We start from the raw sequence: 19,710 nt of genomic DNA, 5'->3' as shown, positions 1-19,710 counted from the left end.
CTGGCAAACTAATCACCAGTGGAGTAGTAGTTGATTCCCCACTGTTATAGCTTATTTCCAACCGCTGAAACTCAAGGGTAATGACGCACACTTCTTTGTCCTTCCTCGTGATGATTAGTTCTCTGCTGTCTATCAGCCCTTGTATGTCCTCTTGTACTTTCGGGCATCCTTTTACATTCACAGGACATATTTCACACGCTGCATGATCATGGTCAAACAAAGCTGCCTCGCACATCTTGATATGTATTGGGACCAGGGGAGTTCGAACGTGCTGGACGTTCAGGATAACACCGTCTTCATCACAATCTTGTATCATGTTGACAGCAGGCCCATGGTTCGGCAGAGGGTTCGCCTGAACATTGGGATTCTGATCTTTGAAGGATAGCAAGTTGGCTCGGACTAGTTTTTGCACTTCATTCTTCAGGACATAGCAGTTTTCAACGTCATGACCTGGGGCCCCTTGGTGGAAAGCGCAGGTTAAATCATGACGAAACCAGGGAGGTAAAACATCTGGTGTACGAGGGGGTGTTCTGACCTGGACAAGGTTTTTGGCGAGCAGGGCGGGGAGTAAGTCAGCATATTTCATTGGGATTGGATCAAAGGTTGTTTTCTGGCGGTTTTGTGAGTGATATGGTTGTTGGGGGTTTTGCGGGCGATTTTGTTGTTTTTGAGGGTATTGTGGCTGATGGTATTGCTGTGGAGGATATTGTTGCGGATGATATTGTTGTGGAGGGTATTGTTGTGGAGGGTATTGGTAGGGGTAATGTGGCCTTTGTTGGTGATATGATGGGTTTGGGATAGCGGATGCGACGTTCGCAACCTGACGATATGGGGTGAAATTCTGCTGAGGCTTACCATGAGCTACCATTCCCACCTCTTGATCTTTCTTCTTCGCAAAGTGGCCTCCAAACTTCTTGGCATTACTTGCGGCAGGGGTACTTTCCCCAGTCAAACGTCCTTCTCGGACACCTTCCTCTAATCGTACCCCCATGTTGACCATTTCGGTGAAGTCTGTTGGTGCACTTGCAACCATTTTCTCGTAATAAAACTGGCTCAGGGTCTTCAGAAATATTTTGGTCATTTCCCTTTCTTCCAACGGCGGGATAATCTGGGCAGCCACTTCCCTCCAACGCTGGGCATACTCCTTGAACGTTTCCTTCTCTTTTTGTGTCATCGCACGGAGTTGATCACGATCTGGGGCCATGTCCAGATTGTACTTATACTGCCGGATGAACGCTTCACCCAGGTCATTGAAAGTACGAATGCTCGCACTGTCCAAATTCATATACCACTTTAGAGCGGCCCCAGTCAGGCTGTCCTGAAAGAAATGAATAAGCAGCTTATGATTGTCAGTATACATGGACATTTTCCGCGCGTACATCACCAAGTGGCTGCGGGGACAGGAGTTCCCTTTATACTTCTCGAAGTCTGGCACCTTGAACTTGTGAGGGATAGTAACATTTGGGACCAAGCATAATTCACAGGCGTCCTTCCCGAACAGATCTCTTCCTCGGAGGGCTTCGACTTCTCTTTGCATACCATCAAATCTTTCTTGGAGTTCTTCCATCTTGTCGAAGGCTACAACATTTTCAGCTTGGAAAATTGGCTCAACCTCTTGTTGAATAGTGTGGATCAGTGGTGCTGAATAGGTCATTGCAGCTTGAGGGAAAGAGGTACCGGGTTGCGGAACCGGTGCTGACTGCTGAGCGAAAGGAAGTGGAACTTCAGATACGGCGGGTTGGGGGCTTCCACAGACCGGAGGTGGCATTCCCCATGTACAACCTGGAGGCAGAAAGAGGGGTGGAGAAGTCACTGTAGATAGCGGGGTTGTGCTCACCAAAGGCTGCTCTACAGCAGCGGCGGCAGCTTGAGAGTTCTGGGCTGACAGGAGTGCATTCATCATGGTCGTCAACCTATCCATTCCCTCTCGTAAAGTGGCAACCTCCTCCCTGAGACTCTGATTTTCTTGTTCAACTAAATCCATCCTCTTCCGATTGGCCTTGGTGTTGTAAATGCGAGTTGGTTTGTGGAGAATTCGCCGGGCCACTTTCCTTGGGCGGCGGCTGATTGACCCTCCTTTTGCAGTAGAGAACACAGTGTGAGACTCGATTTAGAAACTATGAATGCAACATGATGCATGCTTATGCTTATGCAAAAAGAAAGAGAACAAATTATTATCGAAGAACTTGTTAGAGAAATTGTAAATATCATAAACTGAAACACTTCACTTAAGCATTGGAATATTACAAAGAATTTATTATTATTATTATTATTATTTTTTTTTTTTTACAAGTCAAGAGATTTCGGGAGCCAAAATCTAAACATAAGGTCCTAAGAACCTCAGACTCAAACTCCCGGAGTAGATGGATCCTCGGAATCTGAATGTGCACGGGAGAACAAATCCATAAACCTCCTCTTCCTTCTAGCATCTTGGTGGAGCAAAGCGTCTTTCCGGCGAAGCAAGTCGTCCTTCTCAATCACCCTCTGGTTCTGGATAAAAAGCTCACGGCTCTGTTGGGCTATCTTCCCCTTCAAAGTCTCATTCTCTCGCTCGAGCTCCTGGCATCTCCTCTTCCAAGTTTCTTTTTCTTGCCTTTCTTTGGTTAATTGTTCATGAAACTCTTCCTTAGTGTCAAAGGGGATAGGCAAGGATGATGGTGGGATGGTGGACGATAGGTATCTAGGTAAGTGGTAGGGTAGGCCAAAGCTCTTGGTCCTATCAATAACCCACTGGGTGTAAGATTCATGCACATGGTCTGATTTCTTCCCCAACTGACTTCTGTTGAGTCTGCGGATAGCGCTCCAAGCTTGTGCGAATCTTTCCCTTTTGTTCGAGTGATCTCCATGGTTAAGATAGAATTCATTAGTCAAGGCAAGGTTGTTTGGTTTTGTCTTTATCGGGTACCCAAATTGTCGTCGAGCGAGAAGTGGGTTGTAGCTAATTCCGCCACGCATACCCAAAAGAGGTACGTTGGGATATTCACCACAACTCACAATAATCTCTCCAACGTCACTAGCTGCTTGGTACCAAACGATGTCAGATGGGTCAAGAGTCATGATTCGGTGAGGCCAAGAAAGTTTGTCATCATTGGTCTTGAAGGCACGGGATTGAGGTAAGTGGGAGGTAAACCACAGATAGAGTAAAGGTGCACAACAAGAAATGGTTCCACGGCCAGCCTGGGTACGGTCATGGATAGAGTGGTAGGTATCGGCGAGTAGAGTGGGTACGGGGTTCTTTGTAAGGAGGATTTTAATGGCATTGATATCGATGAAGTTGTCAATATTTGGGAAGAGTAAAAGGCCATATATAAGGAGGGCTAGGATAGAATGGAAGGCAAGCGTACTAGCTGCTTCAGCAAATATGGAGGCTTGTTGGTAGAGGAAGTGGGTGGGAAGACCTTGGAGGCCTCCTTTAGAGGTAAGGTTTGCTTGGATGATGGAGGTTTTAAGATGGAGAGCGGCTGCGATGTCGGAGGGTTTAGGGGTAGGCTCAAAACCATGGAAAGGTATCTTGTCAGGCACAGGTAAGCCAACTAGGTAGGAGTACTCTTCAAGTGTGGGGACAAGCTGGTAATCGGGAAATGTGAAGCAATGGTAGAGCGGGTCATAGAACTGAACCAGGGTCTCTAGGCATCCTTCCTCAACATCTACTCTAAGAATTCTGAGTAACTTCCCATGGTGAGTTTGAAAATCCACTGGATCACTTACTAAAGATGCTAGCTCCCTTAATCTCAACAAGTCTGTTTTTTTGAAAAGGTACTTCCTAGTGCTTCTCAGTGGGATGTCCATATCTACAAAGTTTACAAAAAGCTTGTCTAAGTCCTTCGATAATTTGGATGAAAAAAAAAAAAAAATTATGCATGGATGCGTGTATGCATGATTATGCCAAAGTACGGAGAAAACATGGTGAAGTTAAGTCCAAAATGTTGGAGTTAAGGGTAAACACGCCATTTGGTAAGGACTATGGTTTCATATGTACCTGTATCACGGGTTCTACCAAGTTCCCAAAGTCATTGACCACTTCCGAATATTGTCGGATTACGGGACTACTCCCGGTCCAACAACGTCCATAGGAAAGCCTCGTTTGAGTGTAGTATCGCGCATCAACCAATTCAAGACTACTCTTGATTAGCCACCGCACTACGTCCTAAAAGGCCAAGATGGGTTAAAGGTAACTAAAGGTCCTCAACTTCATAGGTCGCTTGAAAATATCAATGCCGAACACGACTACTCATGCCAACATAATAATACTCCCAAGATCCCTCCATTGAGCGGGGTTATCACATGTGCCACATCCGAAACTCACTCTCGGAAAGACACTATGATTATACCACCATCCTATCTTATGTTTCCCTCAAGTCCGGGTGTAGGACTTATCTCACCACTCACGTAAAAGATAAACACTTAAGCACGTATTTACAGCTTCAAATAATAACAAAGCATAAAGATGAAGAAAAACAAGATAGGTTTAACCCACTTAGGAGTGTGATCCCCAGTGGAGTCGCCATTTTTCTGTCGCGGTGATTTTTGGATATCAAGCTATTGATTAGCGTTGACTCGCAATTTTAAGATCACCACCGATCTTTTATTTTTCCGAAGAAAAGGGAGAAAGCTCGAAAAACCCTAGTTTTTAAGAGATCAAAGGTCCGGGGGTTGGTTACGCAAAGGGAAGGTACTAGCACCCTAAACGTCTATAGTACTCTATAGGAACCTCTTGCTTATTTTATCTTTATGCTAAATTGATTATTTGTTTGGAAATAAATGCTCAAGTGTGAAAAGATTAAAGAGATAGGTTTAAAAGAAAGGAGAAAAAAAAGTTTTTGTTATTTTTATTGATTTGGAAAGACAAAGTCTTTTGCCTACATACCCGAATGGGATCAAAATCATGTAGTTCGGGGTAGAAAGTCGAGTGGTTGGTTTTGATTGATTTTAAAGTTCAAAAAAAAAAAAGAAGAAGAGTTTAAGAAAGATAAGAGGCCAAAAAGGCATAGAAGAAATAAAAGAAGTGAGTTCGATAGATTTTAAATTAAAAAAAAAAAGTTTTGATTGATTGAAGATTGATTAAAGATTTGATTAAGAAAGAAAGGATAAAGATTGACCCCTTTTTTTTTTTGATTATGGAAAGTTTTTGGGTTTTGACTCTTTTTTTTTTTTTTTTTTTTTTTGATCTTTAGTTATGCAGAGATAAGTCTAAACGCGCCGGATCCCCTTAAAAATGACGTTGGATCAAGTGAGGGTCCTTTTCCTCGGATACGGTTCAAATTACATTATCGTCCTTGGCAGAAAACATAAAAATAAATGTGAGTGTCGGTGCAGATTCTCATTTTTTTTTTATTTACATTGGACCTAGATACATTCTAATTGGCAATAAAATAAATGACAAAAAATACTAAACTAAAAGTTGCAAATGCATTAAAGTAAATATGCTAAAAAGGAAATAAAAATGCATGAAATGCAAAACAATAAATAAGTATGGCGCATAAAATAAATAAAGAGAAATAAAAATGCAAGACATAAAATAAATATGATGCTGAAAATCAAATAAAACGAAAGTAAAAATGCAATACCGAAAATAAATATGATGCTAAAAAAAAATGCAAGACATAAAAATAAAATAAAAATGCAAGGCAAAAATAAATAGGGTACATAAAAAGAAAATAAAAGTGCAAGACAAAAATAAATATGGAGCTGGAAAATAAAATGCAAGACAAACAATTAAATATGGTGCTGGAAAATAAATAAAGAAAATAAAAAATGCGAGGCATAAAATTAAATATGATGCATAAAAAATAAAAAAAATGCAAGACATAAAATAAATATGGTGCGTAAAAAAAAAAAAGAGAAGAAAAAAAAAAAAAAAAAGAATAGAGAAGAAGAAGGGGGTGCAGTAAGGAAGAGGGGGGGTGAGAGCAGAAATCAGAAAAGAAGAAGAAGAGAAAAAAGAAGATGGGCCAGAGATGAGTCCAACGGGCCAGAGAGGGGAGAACCGAACCAGTTCGGTTCAAGGAAAAAAACCCAAACCGGTCCAGCCTCTATATAAGGGCTAGGGGGCCGGTTTAATTCATTTTTTAAAAACTCTTTCTCTCTCTTCTTCTTTTCCTCTCTTCTCTTTCTTCATTTCTGAAGTCCTCTGCGGCCAAGAACACCCCCCCGGCGCGGCGGCCACTGGCGGCGCCACCGTGCCGAAGTAGCTCAAGTCCCCCTTTTTTTAAAAAAAAAAACCTCTCGAACCCTCTTCACTCACTCGTTATGAATCTGAGGTCGGTTTTCAAAAAAAACGACGCGGCAAGCCTAGATCTAAACTCAAAACGGGCAGAAATCCTACCCTTTTCCTTCGTGTTTGGCTGGGCTGAAATGGTTTTGGGCTAGTAACTGGTGAGTTAGGACCGTGTAGTGTATGGTTCTGGATTCGTATTGTTTTGGTTTATGCCGATTCGGTTTCCGTGATCTGTGTGATGATTGGGGTACAAATCGTGTGATTTGTGGTTACGGAATATGAATTTGTGGTGTTGAATGTGTTTTGGATTTTTGTTTCTGTTGGTTTTTTTTTTTTTTTGGGTGATTTGTATGGATTTGTGAAATGGTGGTAGGCGGTGGCCTGAGGGAGGCTGTGTTGGTGGTTTGTGGTGGCTTGGCTATTCCGGCACTCTGACTGATTGGTACTGTATTCACCTCTGACACGCACAGTAATTAATGCAGTATTTAAAGGACAGAATTAGGGTAAAAAACGAAACGCCCCTCTGGGCCTGGACCAAAAAAGACCGAAAAGAAGAAAAAGGAAAAAAGGAAAGAAAGAAAAAAAAAAGAAAAAAAAACAAAATATAAAACAGCAAAATAAAATAAAATAAAATAAAATAAAAATAAAAATAAAATAATAAAAAGAAGATACTAATAATGATAAAAACGAAAATAATAAAAACACTTAATAAAAGGAAAAAAAAAGAAGAAAATAATAAATAAGAATAATAATAATAATAATAAAAAAAAATAAAAATAAAATAAATAAATAAATAAATAAAAAAAGGTCGTCTTCGAAACAAAAATGAGGTATTTTAAAATACCTCCCTGCCGAAATTTCGTCTGAAACGACGGAAATTTCCGGCTTAAAAGACGAAAAAAAGAATTAAAAAAAAACGGGTCAAAAATGGGGTATGACAGTTTTGAACCCATTCAATAGTACTCAAATAGTCCCTATATGGCTCACAATTCTACTCCTCATACAATGATATCAAAATCTCAAATGATTCACGGTTGGTAATTTATAACTTTGCAAGAATAGGCATAATATATATCTATAATAGTCTTTCTACTTTAACATGTAAAAACAATAAGCATGTATAGACTTATATAGCTTAGCTTCCATTTCAGGTATCATAAGATCCAAACTTCATGCTAATTTTTTTTCCCTATGCGCATAATGATCTCACCAACTCCAGTATGCATTTTCTTTTTCTCTTTTTCCTTGCGAAAACATATTAAGATCATATCTTCTATCACCAAAACAACAACACTCAATATTTTCCTATTTACACTAAGCAACCAATGTAAAGGAGACAAACAAAGAGTCAGCTCCCTTACCTCAAAGAGATGCTAAAAGATAGAGGTTTAGATGAGTGATAGGTGAAGAAATTTATCACTTTGGATAGGGTCTTTAATAAATCATCATTAATTTAGCAACAAACCATTCCCATGAACCACATAGAAAATAAAAATGGTTAGGAGAAAGGAAAATGTCCAGATTTGATAAGGGAAAGGCAAGAGAAAGATTAAGAATAACTTACCAATAGTATAGATCAAGCGAAGAAAAGAATTACATGCTTTTAGCTTTGGAATACTCCTTGAACTTATAATTATGAAATTGGAAGTGTATGTATTTTGAGAAGTGAAAGAAGAAGAAATAGGAAGGAGAAGAGGTACTGCGGACTGCGGACTTCATCGTACATAACAGAATAATACAAGAATAAGTAAGAAGATGTGGTTTGCTTCCGTAATATATATATATATATATATATATATATATATATATATATATATGTATGTATGTATTTATAGTTTACTTCTACATAAGAAATCTATCATTGCCTAAAACATTTACACCTGCACCTCCCTTGCAAGTTGCTCCACATTGCACATGGACTATCATGACTGCATCCAACAATTGTACACATGTTGCATGGTGGCATCTCTTTTATTGCACCATCTAATTTTTGTCTCTTAGCGATAAAGTTATAATATTTTTATTACATCTATTTGCATAGAACACCTCTTGTAACACATTTATTATAAAATCAAGTGAATGAAATTGAGTGTAGCAAATGCCACATTTTCTGTGTTTTTTCTTTGACCGTAAAACAAGTGCTAGTCAATTTTGTTTTCTTTTTAATTGTTCTCACTGTTGTGTATTCTTAAACTGGTAGTGTATAACTCAATTTTTTTTCTAATAAAATTTTCTATTAAATCTTACACACAAAATTTTCACATATTTATTAATTATTCTTTAAAATTAAATTAAACTAACTCTTATAATTATTTTCAATCACTTTATCATGAATTAGAAAAATCACAATGTTACATTACACGGGTAATCATACTAATTATAAAACATTAACTATTTTATGCATTTTAAGAAAGTTGGTTAATTTCATTTTAAGCAATAAATTTGTCTGTAATTGTAATATTTTTTTTCAGAAACCCTTAAATAATTAATGTATATGGAGAGAGAATATTAGTAGTGGTCTTTTAATTCTTAAAATTAAACTCTTTCTTTTTTCAATCATAAGAGAGAGAAAGAGACATTCGGTAGCATTTATGATACATGCACTAAAATAATTAAGGTTATTTTGATAAAATATAATTCATGCAACGACCAATTAGAACAGAGTCATATGAAAATGAATAAGAAAATATCTAAATAATCTCTTTAAAAAGGGGATGAAGGGACTATATTATTCGTTGGAAAAAATATTTTCATTAAGTTTAGAAATTGTATCATCAAATACATAATTATTTTTTAGAAATATACTTTATATAATATAATATACACTCCCTCTATTTTAAAATAATAGTCTTTTCAAGTCATGCATACATATTAGAAAACATTCAATTATAAAAATTTAGACAAAAATATCCTTAGTTTTTCAACTACAATTGGCATTAATTGTGCCACTATCTACCAATAACAAATATATTTTATCCTTTAGGTCTCGACCAACATATTTTTATGACAAATGTGTTTTTTTTTAAGGCAAGTATTTATTAATCTTCTTAACTAGATATAAGAGTATTATAAAAAAAATAGCTATATAAAGTCAAAAGAATTACTATTTTGAAAAAATGAACCTAAAAAGACTACTATTTTGAAACGGTGAGATTAATTATACTAATATCAATAGTAACACACAAAAATTTTCATGTTAAAGGATGTCACAATTTTCTATCACAAAAATCTAAGTGCTCATGGTAAAAATATATCATAAATTATTTTAGTAAATTTTATTGTTATTTAATAAACATATTTTGAAATTTCAAATTAACTAAATTAGGGTTATTGTTTAATTCAAAATTAGGAATCTAGCTCCAATATTATATAACATAAATTCTTATTTATGTATAATTAAAATTTAAAATAAGTAAATATTTTCTAATATAAGTTATATTGTAATCAGAAAATTGCAATAAACATATTTAATTATATGGGTTAAATTTGGGATTTAAATTGCAATATAAGATTACTTGTAATTATTGAAAATTTAATATTGAAATTCAATTTAGAGATAAAGATATTGAAAAGAAAAAGAGCTGAAATATTGAGAATATCTAATAGAGAAAATGGGGAGAGTGAGAATCTCATTTTCCAAATTATGTATTCTTACAAGTAGATATGTTAGTGAAAATTTTAATGAATAAAATATTTTTCAATGTTAGATGTGTATTTTCTATTTCTTTTGAAAAAAAAAACAGAAAAGTAATCACCAATAATATTTGATTGAACGTGGAAGCAAACTTGTATTCATATGAAGAAGCATATTTATTTTGTTTCATTCTTTAAAAGAGACAAGTCTAACATGTTGATTTTGTAAATCATATCATAAAAACAAAAAGTATTTAAAATCTTATTTGGCATTAAAAAGACACTGCATAATATTGTGAGATAACTAATTTCGTGCTTTAAAGGAGTTTAATTTGTTGGTTAATAAGTAATGTATACACATTCCCCCACCTTTGGATTTATAATTAAAAGAAACAGAAAACTAAAACAAAAGTTTACCATGAAGAGGGATTGAAATTATTATAGAAACTAATTCTTACATAAAGTATCAATTGACACCAATTATTGTACCCATAAATAGATCTAAACAGTTGCTTAATGATTTGTAGTTTCATAAAAGTCACTAACAATTATTAATAAATTTTGTTCAAATCATTACCTGTAGATTGCAAACACATGCTTTAGCGACAAATGGAAATAAACATTTTACGTGTGTATTAAATCTACATTTAGTTATGCCAGTTATATTGCTACAAAATCTTCTATTATAAAAGCACCAAACAAGACCATCGTATGTACACCAATTTATCTAAACAATTGCTTTAATTTTCAACAAAGACCAAATCTTCATCATGATCAATCCTTTGTCTTCTTCTCATATGGTAAGCAATATACTTTTTTTTTCAAACTTACTTATCAATCTACCTAATCTTTTAATCATGTGTTTGAATTATATGTAATTGAGCTTACCTTAAAAAAAATAACATCATAGACAATTCATTACTAATTTTGTGACACTACTTGTTTATGTTCAGGTTAACATGGAGTTTATCTCTAATGCAATGATACTTTCATTCTCAATACTATTGTTGCTACCAAGTACATCATATTCACTATATCAAAAGCCTGAAAATCATATCAAGACAGCTATTTTTGTAACTGGGAGTTTTGAAATGGGACCAGGATCAATTGCAACAAAAACATTTGAGAATATAAAGTTTCCAAAAGGTCATGTTGGAATTAAGAGTTTTGATGCGGAACTAGTTGACCAAGAAGGGAACTCTATACCTTCGTATGAAACTTACCTTCATCATTGGTTTGCAATAAAGTACCACCAAAATATTACCATGTCACCTAATCCTAAGCTTCGTCGTCCTGAGGATGCTTTTTTCCAAAGAAACGAAGGCACATGTAATGGTGGCATTCTTCCACATTATTGGGGATTTGGAGTAGAATCACGAGGAACAACCTCAAAAATTCCCGATCCTTTTGCTATAGAACAAGGTAACCCAACAAAAATTAAAAATGGATATGAGGAGAAATGGTTGCTCAACATCATGGTCATTGATACACGTGGTGCACAAGATAAGAAAGCCTGCACTCAATGTAGATGTGACAATATGAATCTCCCGAAGGACTTTTATAATGTCACAAGGGATATACATAACCAAAGATTGACTACAAATTATAAAGGAGGTCTCTTTTGTTGTCAGGACAACTTACAATGCAAGCAAATAGAGGGTTTTCAAGGTTCAAGGAGAATGGTTTCCTTAAGATACAAAATTAGTTGGGTTGATTGGAACATATACCAAATACCAGTTAAGGTTTACATACTTGATTCCACCGACAAAGTGAGGTCAAATGGTTCCAAAATACTTCATGATTGTCTGGTAGATAAGTTTTTCAAGACAGTACTTTATGATAAAACAATATACTTTTCAATCTTATTAGAGTGAGTGAACAAAAGTAAATCTTAATTCCTTGCAGGCAGAGTATACCATTCCAGCTGGTGGTGGTGGTGATTCTCCTCATGTCCAAAAAGCAAACATCCCAATGGAAAATGGAGGTTATCTAATTTATGGCACTGCTCATATGCATTCAGGTGTTGTAAATGCAACTTTATATGGACAGGTGATGAACAGTATTTTTCGCCATTCTTATAAACCATTTGTTATTAGTTACGTATTAATTTTGTGAAACTTTTTGTGAATGACTTTTTATTCAATAAATTTTCTAATTTCATATCATTGTAAAAGGTCATATATAACAATGCATCTTCAACTCTAAAATTTATGTTCTCCTACCATTTAGGATGGAAGGACTTTATGTACATCAACACCAAAATATGGAACGGGAAAAGAGGCTGGAAATGAGAAAGGTTATCTCATTGGAATGTCTGTTTGTTATCCACAACCGGGTTCAATCAAGATTCATGATGGTGAAATTTTGACTCTAGAATCTAGATATAAAAATGAGTTTCGTACTGGAGCTATGGGACATTTCTACATCTATTTGGCAGAGGAACTACCACAATGATATTAAAAATGTAATTTTAAATTATTCATGTCCCTTCACTTAGTGCTTTATTTTATTTTGTGATAGTTGGTTCATGACAACATAAACATCAACACTCCTTTTGTCCATATCTCAATACGGAGTTCTTTTTCTTTTCTTTTTTATATTCCATCGTATGGTGCATACAAGAGGAATGAACAAAAGACAATAGAGATGACATAATTTTTTTTTCCTTTCAATTGATATTCAAATGTCCGATTGTTTAAAGGAGTATTATGCATTTTGCTCTAAACATGCTTTTTTTATGAACACATTTCAAATTGAACCCACAAACTGATTCTTTAGGTATTTCTAAATAACATATATTTTTTAATTAGTTGTCCTTTTATACTTATAATTATAATTTTGTCATACATTTGGTTATATGCTTGAACATTTTCTCTTACTTTTTAACAAGAAAAGCTCAACATTATAGGTCATTAGGAGCATAATAAAGATGATGACAATGACGATATATTAAAAGAATATAGATACATAATTTTATTATCATATTCAAAAATCAATTTAAAAGAGGATATTTTTTTAAGCAAAGGATTGCAAACGCATCATGATAAAACCCTATCATTCCAATTATGTCGGCACCATAGGGGCAATCAATCATATGCCCGCAAACCAAATTTGTTCATCAAAAAAGGAAATAACAACAAACATAGGAGGACATAAAACCAAATCCATCCAAATAAAAAAAATAGCAAAACCTATAATTAGGCATATTCAACTTATCATGAACAGAAGTATTAGCAATAAAAGATTTGGACTATATCCCACCATATGATACCTTGTGCATGTAAACCACGATTCGCTATCTATTCGTACAATAATTTCGTTCACACAAATATGGGAGTTATGGAAAGAGATTCACTTAGTATATGACAAACAATTAATCCATCTATTTTGAAACCTCCACGGCACCAGGAGATGAGATTTGAAAACTTGTGGCAATGACAATGAGTCACCTTTCAACCATAATTGATCCAGACCTTTGCCTTGTGCTATTTCAATAGCTAAAAATGAAACTTGCAACTCAGCATGAAAAGCAATTGAAATATCCAAAGAGTGCGAGAAACAACCCAAAAAAGCACCCCTAGAATTACGAAAAATTCCCCTGCTAGCTCAAGGCCCCAGACAACTATTTGTTGCACCATCAATGTTGCACTTAATCCATCCCTTTTGAGATAACTTTGTGGACAATGTGCTCATACTGAAAAGGGCCACTTTCACACCTAGCTTGGTTCCTATTATACCAAATAAGCTAAATGATGTGTACAACTAAAGAAACGTGCACATCCTTGACCTATGAGCTAATTGAATTGCAGCAAGTATGAAACAGGTTCATAGCAGAAGAAAAAGACTTGCTACATTGCAATAAGTGACTAAGCTAGTTCCAAAGCTTCATTGCTAAGGGACATTCCTGAAATAGTTGTTTTGCATTATCAACAATAGCTCCACAATGATAACAAATAGAGGCAAAAGAAAAAAAAAACCCTACATTCAAATTATCATCCGAAGATGAACAATCATGAATCCATCTCCAAAACAAAAAGGATTTTGATGGCGAGATTCCTTTTTTACGTAAGATCTTATGCCAAGATAATGATTGCAAGTTAGTTTGGAAGAAAGAAAACACTCCTTTAAAAGTCATGTTTCCTAAATTTGAGGGGATCCAAATGGGTTTATCTATGATCTCCTCTAAAGGAATAATAAAAAATTTAATGTCTTCCGCTAGCTAGGAAAAGATAGTGTGAACTCTTGAGGAAGCACCCAACATTTATTCCTATTTAAGCCCTTCACCATGGGCTGGAATGAGTTTCGAGTCAACTCTAGAATATTTAGAGTGATTGTTGTCGATTCATCAAGCCAATTATCCAACCAGAAGGAGATGTTAATAAGATCTCCAACTAACCAAACCGAATGTTCCTTAACAATCCAAAAAAAATCCTTGATCCCTGTCCAAATAGAAGAGAAGATATAGGATTCCCCAGGAGTACCAACCTTAAGAAATCTAGAATAGCACAAAAAGCCCAAGGCTCATCTGAAATGGCTAAAGACCAAATTAGCTTCATAATTGCAACATTATTGATTAATTATAGTGATCTAATTCAAAGGCCACCCATCTCTAAAGGAGATCACCTTTTTTTTTTTTCTTCAGGATATTGTGAATAATTTTCTCTCGTCAATATCACCAATACAAATGAATTTTTGAAGCCACGTATCAAGCATCTTCAATGTAGCTATAGCCCAAGAGTAAATGTGAAAACCATATAACAAGCTACTCCACACAACTGTTTGAATCAATTGTACTATTCCCATAAAGAAGAGTAAAGAACCCTTCTAGGAGCTTAAAAGAGGGGCAACCCAAGATAAGAAAAAGGAATAGATCCTTTAGAAAATCCCAAAACATTTTTTAAAAGGATATTTGAATTTAGAAACACATAATATATCAAATTTTCCTACAAACTAACATTTAGATACAATAAGGAAAATTCATGTCCTCTTAATCAATTTAGTAATGTGAGTTTTAGTAATAGGAGTTGATTTTATGTATGTACACACACATATTTACATATATTTCCAGTGAAAATTAAATTTATTCTCGTAAAACATAATTAAATAAATGTTATTTTTTTAGGAGTTTCAATTGAAAATTCCATCGAATTTTATCTAGACTTATGATTTGATAATATAAGATTATACGACAAAAGTGAAAAATAAAAGTCAAGAAATTAGCAAGAATAATGATAGTTAGTCGTCATTAGTTATAACAAAGATCCTTCAAAAATTTAATTAGTTTAAACGTCGTTGATTAAAATAATATTATTTAAATTCAATTTCAAAATGCACAATCAAGGAAGCTTTTCTAGTGTTTTAAAAAAATTGAGTTGTACTAAATTATTTCTAGATGTCATAAATTAATATCAGCAAGTCATTAAGATAACAATATTGTGATTAGCACTTAATTAAATTTATTAGCCAATTTTCATCTTTAGCTTAATTTTCTGTCACCAATCCGCAATCCTCCTTTCAATTTGTGTACATTTGTATTAATTGACTATCACTGCAAGTCCATTAAACAATGTTTATAGAAATATTCAAAAATACTTTATTAATTTATTCAGAAAAAAGATGTAAATTTTTTGCATTTCATAAAGGCAATTGTCAATAGAATTTCATGATATATGGAAATAAAAATTAGTAAATACATAACTACTAAAATTTATAAAATTTTAAAGTAAGTGCAAGTTTTAGTATAAAAAATACAGGTTAGGAAGTAACCAATGTGCCATCTTCCATCAGACGACACGTGAAGTGGAAAATGACTTACACCAAGAAAACTGACCAAATGATGTTTGAGGCGGCAAAGGAAATTGCTAACAAGATTGGAAGTCACTTTCAATTGTCAATTGCAATTATTTATGTTTATTGTTTGATTGAGTAAACAAATAAATGTGTTCCTTATAGGATTCCATGGAGGATCATTCCTCACAGGATTCCTTTGTCGCCCATGGACGTTAAGATGTATTGATTATTGTCATTGGCCGACCATAACACCCTGGTCGTATGCGTGCTATTGGAGCCAATGCCATGATCAAACAATACTTTGGATCGGCTCCAAGGACCTCCCACACATGTTCGTCCATGGCTCCGAAACACATGGAGCAGTTGACGCAAAAAATCAGGGACCAGCTGGAGGAGTCGATCACAGAAAAAGTGACTCGACAAGTAATGTTGTCCTTTAGCCAGATGCAATCCCAATTTCAATCGTAGATGCAATCTCAGGTACTCACACTACCTCCTGAGCCTGTAGATGGTCGTTCAGCTACTCATGTCAGCACAAAGGAAAATGTTGTTATCTGGTTTTGTTCGTTGCATAATAGGCTAGACTTCCTGAAAGGAATTATTATCAGGTCAGATATATTTTTCAATACATTTACATTAGCATTATTTGGGAACATCAATATTTTAATTGTGCAATTCACATCCATGTTTGTATTGAACAATGCTTTGAAAGGATTTGACGATACTCCACAAAGTAAATCCAAGGCTACTGCTAGGTGGATTGTTGTTAAAGTAAGTCATTTAAACAATGCTTCTAGTTATATTTTAATATTGTGTAGACTAATTTGAAATTAACATTGAATATCTAAATTTCATAATGTATTTAGTGTAATAGACAAAAAGGAAGTACTGCGTGCGAGTATTACGTCATGCACCGGATGTCAACTATAATCTTAGGAAGTTTCAAGAATAATTGGAAAATGGTAATAGTTTAATTCAAATGTATTTCATTTTGTTATAATGAATATTATATATTATTAACTTATGTTTTATTATATCATTCCATATTTCAATGATGTTAGACCATTGAAACCAAAGAGATTGGAAGCGCTTCGCATCCAACAGACAAGCTACTATTTGAAAGTTAAAAATGAAACAATTAGTGTTTAAGTAGTTTTGCAATTGTAGTGTACTTATTTACATTTTTTACAATTCATGTTATATGCACATTAAATTTTTTTTAATTCATAGTAAATATTCAATTTTTAAGGAATTTTTGCTAAAAATTGTTTAAAAACAGACTAAAAATTATCTGTTGTGGTTCTGCTTTTAAATTTGCAGGTTAATTTGGGGTAACTAAAAAAACAGTAAACACATTGAAAAAATCTAAAAAAACAACAACGATTTTTACTAAAATCCGACGTTGATGTTTACAAACAACATCAGTTTTCTCAAAAACCGATGTTAACATGAACTCACAACATCAGTTTCTATAAAATCGATGTTATTGTTGAACATACAACATCAATTTTTACCACAAGCCGATGTTGGTTATCAGAAAACAACATCGATTTTTAGTAAAAACCGATGTTGTTGGATGACAACCAAAATCGTTTTTACGAAAACCGATGTTAATATACAAATACAACATTGGCTTTTGCAAAAACCGATATTATATGTATAAGTTAACACCAGTTTTGGTAAAAACCGATGTTAATATGAAGATATTTGACATTTTTTTTATAATTCTTACTATATAACATCAATTTTTTGAAAAAACAATGTTGTCATTTTTATCTCAACATCGGTTTTGGAAAACCGATGTTAACGATATTACTTTCAACATTGGTACTTTCAACATTGGTTGATAACCGATGTTGAAAGTCCTTAATAATCGATGTTAAAATCCTATTTTCTAGTAGTGGGTAAGCTCATAAAATTATGAAAACCTACACTTAATAACTCATACATCTAAAATATGAAACCTTAATATTCAATAAAGACAATAGACAAGTTTATAAAGCATATACTTCTACAATAATAGTCATGCCATATATGTAGACTCAACTCCATGGAGATCTCCAACATGTGGACGAATCCGTTTGACGTGTCTCTTAAGCATGGTGTAGCAGCAGCAACAGGGCGAATCCGCAAAATGACACATGTCAAATATAAACCATTGGGGTGGCACTAGATATGATCTCAGAGCAATTGGGGTTTCGTTAGGAAATATGTATGTGGGGATCACCACCACAACATGGAGTTTGTAACGGCTCCGGCTTCATGTGGATTCACACATCTATATATCCTCAAGGATACCAATGGTACCACCACTAGCCTTCCCAACGCTTTGTAGGCGTTCCTCGACAACTCACACATGCTACTCAATAATATATTTTACGTCATTGCTTATCACCTTATTCTCAAGGCCTTGAATAACAAAAATCCTTTAGGATTTTTCAACAACTATTTGTCTCACATTTTTTACACTACTAAAAATGTTGAACAATATATGCTAATATGTTTTTGTCTAAGAGACAGCTACTAATTATTATCTTATTCATCAAGGATATTAAATCCTAAAATTATTATATTATCTATGTTGCTTAAGAATTTAAAATGTCAAATAATCTACTAATGGATTTATTAAATAAATATTAGAAAATTCCATTAAAATGAAACTTAAAAATGATAATTAAATTAATTTACTTCGCCATTTTTTTAAAGCCTATTGTGGACTATTCTAGAATATTTTAAATACATAATTCACATCTTTGTGAATAATAATTTCTTTTCCTTTTTTTTCCTATAACATATCCAGTCACTTTCTCTAGATTTTATTAGGACTATTCTTACTTACAAAGTTCTCCTTTTTCCTATATAGTCACTAAAAAAGAGCTATCATAAAAGGAAACGTTTTAAACTTTAAACAATATGCCTATCTATTTTGAGCACGATTCCTGTTTTTCGAATCGTTAAACTTATTATTTAATGGTAATTATCATCATTCTATTTAGAGAGAAAAAAATTCAGTTTTCTTTTACTTTTTCCTCTTATAGTGCCTAAGGCAGAGTGATGTTGTGTAACAGTTGCACACTCTTTAAGAATAGGTTTTTAGACAATTTATTTATTTATTATTATTTTTATACCATTTATAATTCATTCAAATAATTACCTTAATATCTAAACTTAAGTTCTCAGTTTAAATTCTTTTTCTTTATGATAATATCTAAACTTGAGTTCTTAGTTTAAATTCTTTTTCTTTATCTACCTATGGAAAGTAAAGTATCTTATTCCTTCTAACTTCGTTATCTGTTTTGAACCCATTCAATAGTACTCAAATAGTCCCTATATGGCTCACAATTCTACTCATACAATGATATCAAAATCTCAAATGATTCACGGTTGGTAATTTATAACTTTGCAAGAATAGGCATAATATATATCTATAATAGTCTTTCTACTTTAACATGTAAAAACAATAAGCATGTATAGACTTATATAGCTTAGCTTCCATTTCAGGTATCATAAGATCCAAACTTCATGCTAATTTTTTTTCCCTATGCGCATAATGATCTCACCAACTCCAGTATGCATTTTCTTTTTCTCTTTTTCCTTGCGAAAACATATTAAGATCATATCTTCTATCACCAAAACAACAACACTCAATATTTTCCTATTTACACTAAGCAACCAATGTAAAGGAGACAAACAAAGAGTCAGCTCCCTTACCTCAAAGAGATGCTAAAAGATAGAGGTTTAGATGAGTGATAGGTGAAGAAATTTATCACTTTGGATAGGGTCTTTAATAAATCATCATTAATTTAGCAACAAACCATTCCCATGAACCACATAGAAAATAAAAATGGTTAGGAGAAAGGAAAATGTCCAGATTTGATAAGGGAAAGGCAAGAGAAAGATTAAGAATAACTTACCAATAGTATAGATCAAGCGAAGAAAAGAATTACATGCTTTTAGCTTTGGAATACTCCTTGAACTTATAATTATGAAATTGGAAGTGTATGTATTTTGAGAAGTGAAAGAAGAAGAAATAGGAAGGAGAAGAGGTACTGCGGACTTCATCGTACATA

The 19,710-nt window shown here is 34.0% G+C and overlaps 2 protein-coding genes and 1 non-coding gene across 3 annotated transcripts in view; 1 reads left to right on the top strand and 2 right to left on the bottom strand.

Moving 5' to 3' along the window:
* LOC100799210 (uncharacterized) overlaps nucleotides 1-1,984 on the bottom strand; it is a 4,360-nt gene extending 2,376 nt beyond the window's left edge. The window contains exon 1 of the mRNA XM_014775084.1: nucleotides 17-1,984. Within this exon, the coding sequence (XP_014630570.1) occupies nucleotides 17-1,984 (1,968 nt within the window). The remainder of the gene's footprint in view (nucleotides 1-16) is intronic.
* Nucleotides 1,985-2,346: 362 nt separating this feature from the next.
* LOC102663908 (uncharacterized) lies at nucleotides 2,347-3,789 on the bottom strand. Its single transcript, XM_006579047.1, has one exon. It carries the CDS (start codon nucleotides 3,787-3,789, stop codon nucleotides 2,347-2,349), a length of 1,443 nt encoding a protein of 480 aa, XP_006579110.1.
* Nucleotides 3,790-10,809: 7,020 nt separating this feature from the next.
* Nucleotides 10,810-12,304, top strand: LOC106798627 (uncharacterized). The gene is made up of 3 exons (XR_005891013.1): nucleotides 10,810-11,658; nucleotides 11,760-11,899; nucleotides 12,080-12,304. It is a non-coding gene; the product is annotated as an uncharacterized protein (transcript).
* Nucleotides 12,305-19,710: the final 7,406 nt, after the last annotated feature.

This window comes from Glycine max, chromosome 4, assembly GCF_000004515.6.
Source record: "Glycine max cultivar Williams 82 chromosome 4, Glycine_max_v4.0, whole genome shotgun sequence".
NCBI lineage: Eukaryota > Viridiplantae > Streptophyta > Magnoliopsida > Fabales > Fabaceae > Glycine > Glycine max.
This window is presented reverse-complemented; position numbering and strand designations above follow the sequence as displayed.